This window comes from Pygoscelis adeliae, unplaced genomic scaffold, assembly GCF_000699105.1.
Source record: "Pygoscelis adeliae isolate BGI_AS28 unplaced genomic scaffold, ASM69910v1 Scaffold57, whole genome shotgun sequence".
NCBI classification, from domain to species: Eukaryota; Metazoa; Chordata; class Aves; order Sphenisciformes; family Spheniscidae; genus Pygoscelis; species Pygoscelis adeliae.
Genome location: NW_008825615.1, coordinates 15,562,912 through 15,569,282, shown reverse-complemented (window position 1 = coordinate 15,569,282; position 6,371 = coordinate 15,562,912). Strand labels below are relative to the sequence as shown.

Here is a 6,371-nt window from a genome sequence, read left to right as displayed (position 1 = left end):
TTCTTTGCCCAAATTTTGGTGGCAGAAGTCCTATCAGAAGCTCCAGCGCGTACTTGACATCTGCCTTGCGTTAAGTAAGTAAAATACACAATCAACCAGAAAGGTTTATTGGATTTCCAGAATTGTTCTCTGGTTTTCCACTACCCTCTGCAAACTCCAGGAATCCCAGCTCCTGAGCGACTCCAGCCCCAGGGGTGGTTCACACCTCCATGACACATCATTCAGGGTCTTCACGCCAGGACTGCTGTAAGAAAAGCTATGTTCTGGGCATTTGAGTTTACCTATCCCATTCACAGCTTAACAGCAGCATTCACCTCCCTCTTCATCATGAAAAGCTGTAGGGCCCGAGTACGGGAAGGTCATGAGCTGTGTGAGATCTTAACGTAACAGTTTGAAGCTTGGTCATTCACTCTTTGCAAATAGGTACTTAGGTATTTTGTTCTCCTCAGCCTGCTTTACATGAAACCTCGTCCTGTTGGCAGCAGTTGGTCTTTTTTCATCTCTCCAGCCTTTACAACTGGAAAAGTCCTTTCAGAGGACTCTTATAATCCCAAGCACCAATCACAGTTACTTCTATTAGGAAAACTGCAAGTGATGGGGAATTGAGGCAATCCAAAGGCTGTTACCCCAGCTCAGGTAATGCATTGGAAATGGAGCCAGGTACACAGACCCAGGCTCCTGCCTTGGTCCGTCAGTCTGGTTGTTGGTTACGGTGAAGTGATGTCTGATCTAACCCTACAGCTCTCGGGCACTTTTCAGCTGCTGCTGAGACTGTAGAAGAGTACCCGCCAGGAGCCACAGTCTTCTGACCTGCAGTTGTGAACGCCACTGATGCTATACATCTTCCCATCAGCTCTGAACAAAGTCACTGGGTCTACGTGGTGGCAAACAATTATAAAGCCATCACGTTTCGTCACCTTGTGCCACTGACCTTGAAGGCTAGGTTTGGAGTGCAGCAGCCAGCCTCCGGTCTCCGTGGCTCCACAGGGAAGGCCAGGTTGGTGCTGCGGCTTCTGCCTTCTAGGTACTCCCTGTAGATTCAGCTTATCGTCCAAAGAACTGCACCTTACTGAGCCCCGCTTAGAAAAACACTCCAAGTTGAATTTGCACACGCAGGAGAAAAAACCATCTTAGCAACCATCTCAGGCACTTGGAGCTCCCTCCCAGAAGAGACCAGCGTAACATGAAACCTCCCAGCCTTTCACACAAAGTGCAAACCCCATTTCCTTGGTCTAGGTTTCTTGTTTTAAGAGCCTGCAAGTGAGAAGACAGGCAGCTATGTAAGTAGTTCTGTTTTTACTAAGTCCATGACCAAGCTATCTGGGTTTGTTGCAATGCACTGATTAAACACTGAAATCGGAGAGGGCTCAGAAACAATCACTTGAAGGCAAGGGGAACTAAAAGGAAATTGTAAAAATGCTCCCATTCTGGAGAGAGGTGTTATTCCCATTTTATAGACAAGATATCTGAGGCAGAAAGTCCCTCTTGGCGACACTAAGCTTTGCTCCCGGCACTTGGTCTCAGAGCCATTCGGGCTGCTCTGCATTCAGTGAGTCGGTAATCCCAGCAGGAGGTTTAATCCATCACACAGACAATTATTTCTACAGCCAGGCAAGGGAATAGCGTTTAGTAACAGCCAAAGGTTTCTGTAAGGAATTTGTTACCAAATCTCTGGTACACTAAATTTCTCTGAATATCTGCAGCTCTCCTTCCATCACAACGGCTCCTCCTTGGCCTGACGCAGGGTGGGGCAAGGCATTATATGTGTACAAACGCACCAGAATTCAGGCAGAGATCATCAAAAGTGTTTTAATGATTAAACCATGTCAAACATTAACAATGTAGGTATATTCAGATGAGCCAAGGGTTTATTTCTAGCACATTTAGACAGCCTATTTTGAACATTATAGCTGCTGTACTGAGCTATGTAAAGACTCTGCAAACCAGTACCTAGAAATGAAGACACACGCACAAGCTTTGATAATGTAAACATAACAGACACTGTCTCCTTCAAAACGAGGAATGAAAACCCACAAGGCTAGTAGGAGAACTTATTAATTCCCTAAGAGATGTGCAAACAAACATTTTTAAAAAGGTTTAAAAAAAAAAAAACAAACCAAAAAAAACCACATTAAACCTAGCATTTATATAAATATCAAAACCCAAATAGTTAAACTTGAGCAATGACAGCAGAATGTCTTGCACAAGTCAATTTTTCAGAGCTTAATGAATAAAATATTCATAAGCCAAACTCCACCACGGCAGATACCAGAATACCAACAATAGATATTAGCTTTGCAACTGACTCCTCGTATGTGCAAGGCAAGATTTTACAAGAAGGAGTAACTTTAACAAGCACTCGAACCAAATCCTCGGATGATGAGCCAAAACATTACCGGTGATATACACAACTCACATTACAGAAACAGACACCTCCAGCACATTTCAGTAACATTTAAAAAACATTAGGTATGACTTAAGACTGTTCAATTTTGCTTGTTTGGGAAAAACACGTTTGTGTTAGGCACATTTTAAAAATGAACATATGCTACGTGAAGAAGAGTACATATACCAACGTAAATACAGACAATTCCATCAGAAAAGCATCTTTCTGTCTTCATTTTTAAATACGCTTTTGGATGTGTCACAGACTTAAACAGTAGCTCCTAAGATGTGGATATGGCTATGGTAACAACACTCGAAATTCTGCCAGTTTCCATATTAAAAACCACTCTTCATTTAGCATTTAAGAATTCTCAGCAATAAGAAAAAAAAAAGGAAAAAGAAAGAGAAAAGAAAAGATGGTCCACCCTGTATATACTCTAAACCTTAGAGACAATATTTAAGTCTTACTGGACTGTGTAAGCGCCAATTAATTTTACATTAGCGACATACTTCAAATAAAAAAATAATATCTATTAAAAAGGTAGAATAACTTTTCCATCTGGTTCGTGACTGTTTAGTCAGTTAGAGCCAAATATACAAAACTAAATGCCCCATTTCCAATTTCACTGTATCGCGTAAGAGATACGTAACATCGTGTATCACGTACAGAACAGTAAAATGATCAATGGATTCTTCTAAATGACTTTTTAATAAAAAGTCAATCAACTGAAAAGTTGAAAGATACCCTAATTTTTAAACCAGTAATAAGCTTTGGGCCCTGCTTTTTAATTTAAGGCATGTGTGTTTATCTACTGAAACCAGCATCATACAAATTACCTCTACAATCACATGCATGATCTACAGTAAAAAAAATGGAGGTTTAGATTACAGTGTTTTCAAATTGTGAATCATAATTCAGCACCTATCATATTGACTAGTAAGGCAACAGCAGTGTCGGATACTACGATAATACTCCCTTCCACAGTCTATAGCGGGGTCAGTGACAGCCCAGAATTATTTTTAAACTTTAACCTACTTTTATGTTCTGTATACAGTTTCTAGGGTGTTTGCACTGGTTAAGTCTTACATAAATCACACTATTCTAGGCAGGAATAGTTACAGTAGCCGTTAGAGTATTAGTGCACAACTCTTATTGTGCTTACAATCAGATGATTTTGTTGTTGGGGTTATCAAAATGGTTTTTCAGTTTGGTCTTCAATCCTTCCTTTGTTTCCTTTGTTTCACATTGTTCTCAAGGGAAGAAAAGCTGTTTGTGTACCCGTTCACAGTGGCCGTAGAGCCATTCTGATACTCTTTCCTCCTTGAGGATGCCTTCTTGTTGTAAGTCTAGAATATACGGAAAGACACATGGGTTTGCTTAAATAGATATAAATAACTGCTTCCTCACAGTAACACAAGAATCACAAATGTAAACTTGCATCCATAATTTTTAAAGACCTTGTGCCAGTGGCAGAGTCTAACAAGCTCTACCGTTTTTGTGTAAGAGGCTATACCATGCCTTTCATTGATCACAGCAAGAGAATTAGTCACTGGAAAAGAAAAAGGCGTGGTAGTGTGACGGTAGCATTGGTAGTGTTATGTTAACAGTGGATTAGAAACAAGGGAAGCCATTTTATGAGCAGACTATGGCAGAAGAATATACTCAAAATGACAAGTGAGGAAGGAGGTTTGATGCACTGCAGGTGACTAATCTCAAACAAAGCCAGAAGAAGTGGGTAAACAAGAACAGCGAGGGAAGTTCAGAGACAGAAACGTGAAAAGCATTTGCACTGGCCAACATGGGAAGCAAAGGCTAACAGGACCAGGGAGGCTAGGGACACAAAAAAAATTAAGACAGCGAAAAAATATACATGAATTAGTCTTTGTCAAAGGGGCTCCGTCGCTTTACAGAGAGTGTGTTTCCCAAAATGTGTGTGTGCAAGTTAAATGGTTAAATTGATGAAGGCAGTAAAGTAATATCTGTAATATACTATTATGTTTGATTAGCGTGTTCATATACAGCAAGCGATATGAACCATGGGACTGATTTTAAGAAGCACCGGAAGCTCAGATAGGGAAGCCTGCTATGTTTCCCCCCATGAATCACTCTTACCAGACCCGAAATGCTCAAATCTCTCAAGAGGTGTTTGAAATATGTAACAGAGTTTGCTTGTTTGGGGGCAGTAGGCCGTGTTGGTTTGGTTTTCTGAAGATGGGTACACCTTTGCACAGAGCCTGATTAGGAACTACTCAGAACAACACATACCAAGTCTGGATCTGTTCAGGCATGAAATCAGTTTTGTAGAAACACAATTCAAAATGTTAATTTTCCATATGGAACTACAAACAAATGCCTGTAAAGGTGAGCCAAAACCAGATTTCTGTACGTTGGGAGTTTGGGAAGTTTCCCTGGATATAAAACAAGCATTTTCCCTGGTAAGAGCCATAGTGAACAATTCGTTCGGGTGCTTCACAGGTTCCCAGGCTGCTGTTCTGTTTCAGACCGGAAAGCTGTTTCTTACATAAAAGCTCCTCCTCTCCCTTATCTGCAGTTAAAATTGCATTAGTAAAATGCCTTTTTGTGCCACTCTGCTTACTGAAATTACTAATCATTCTGAATTATGGATACAAAATACCAGAAGCTTCCAAATTTGAGGGCAGACCAACAAGTATAGCACTTTTAAGAGCCTATGCATGTTACTGGAAGATAGCAAAGGCCTAGTTCAAGCATATCTTCCTGTAAAGCAGCTTTCCAACAAGACACAGCCAGCAGAATGCTACAAAGAGTCGATGAATATTACTTTTACCTGAATGTAGAAATTTGTGAAGAGGATAATCAAAGAAATCATGTAAGAAATCTGGAAATACAGCCACCCCTGAGGAAAGGCACATGGCCAAACAACACCACAGCTGGTCTGGAAGATTGTCAGGACAAACTGAGTCTGAGGAGAGAGAAAAAAAAAAGAGAAATGGAGCACATTAATGCAAGGAGGAAAAAAGCCATTAGTGACCAAAATCTCATGAGTTATTTTCAAAACAAGTCAAAAATATCTAATACTGTGTGTTTGACAAGTTTATCTTCTCTGTCTTACTAACAGTGTAAACCTGAGTTAGCAGACATTCAGGTTGTGGTATTCCATTGTTTGTTTTTATTTGATTAATATCGTTCCATTTTAGAGCATTAGAGTAACTTCTGTAGAATTGATTTATAAATATACTAAGGAACAAAGATCACCTTCTCCCTAGTGAGAGCTCATCAGGGTTTGACTCTACCCCCCTAACAGAGTAGATCTGCATCTCACTGCTTCAGTTGCAAAAGAATTGGGGTAACTGGGTCTACAGACGGATCCTGTGATCCTCTCCCCCAGACAGGCACTGCCCAACATACGGCTCCAGCGTAAGAATTTTTGGGGTAAAGGCTGCAGGGAAGCTGGGGAGGCAGGGAGGAGGACTGGGGTTTAATTATCTTTAATTATCTCTTTTGGAAAAACATAGTTTGGGCTTAAGTGCTGCAGAGGGCCTTAGGCAAAATTCATCTTTACGTGAAGGCTACCAGATTAGGCAATGTTTACTTGAAAAAGGAAAGACCAGTTCTGTTATTTTGCTGCCCTAACAGCTATGCAGGCGGAGCAGGCAGGGAAGTGAAAGCAGCTATGACAATAGCCAGGGGAGCAACTGAAGCACTGAGACACTCACACTCCGTAGCGTTCAACCAACCAGGATGAAGAATAGGGACTAAATCTGGAAGGAAAAAACACACAAAGCAAAACAACCCCACCAAAAAGCAATGAGCCTCACTGCTACGATGCTTAGCCATCCTTCAGGAAGGAAGAGTGCTAAGAAAAAAAAGATTTTGAGAATCAACACCCTGAATTGCTGGTCATTACCAGCAGATGTTATTAAACCTATTCACAGCTCTGAGGGGTTGCTAAGTGGGGGGGGGGGGGGGGGAAAAAAAAAAAAAAAATAAAAAGGTCTTTCTATGG

The 6,371-nt window shown here is 41.0% G+C and overlaps 1 protein-coding gene across 1 annotated transcript in view; it reads right to left on the bottom strand.

The window, feature by feature from the left end:
- Window positions 1-1,783: 1,783 nt before the first annotated feature.
- ELOVL5 (ELOVL fatty acid elongase 5) overlaps window positions 1,784-6,371 on the bottom strand; it is a 17,467-nt gene continuing 12,879 nt past the window's right edge. The window contains exons 6-7 of the mRNA XM_009333184.1: window positions 5,193-5,327; window positions 1,784-3,732 (exon numbers count right to left, since the gene is read on the bottom strand). Coding sequence (XP_009331459.1) covers window positions 3,601-3,732; window positions 5,193-5,327 — 267 coding nt within the window. The 3' untranslated portion in view covers window positions 1,784-3,600. The remainder of the gene's footprint in view (window positions 3,733-5,192; window positions 5,328-6,371) is intronic.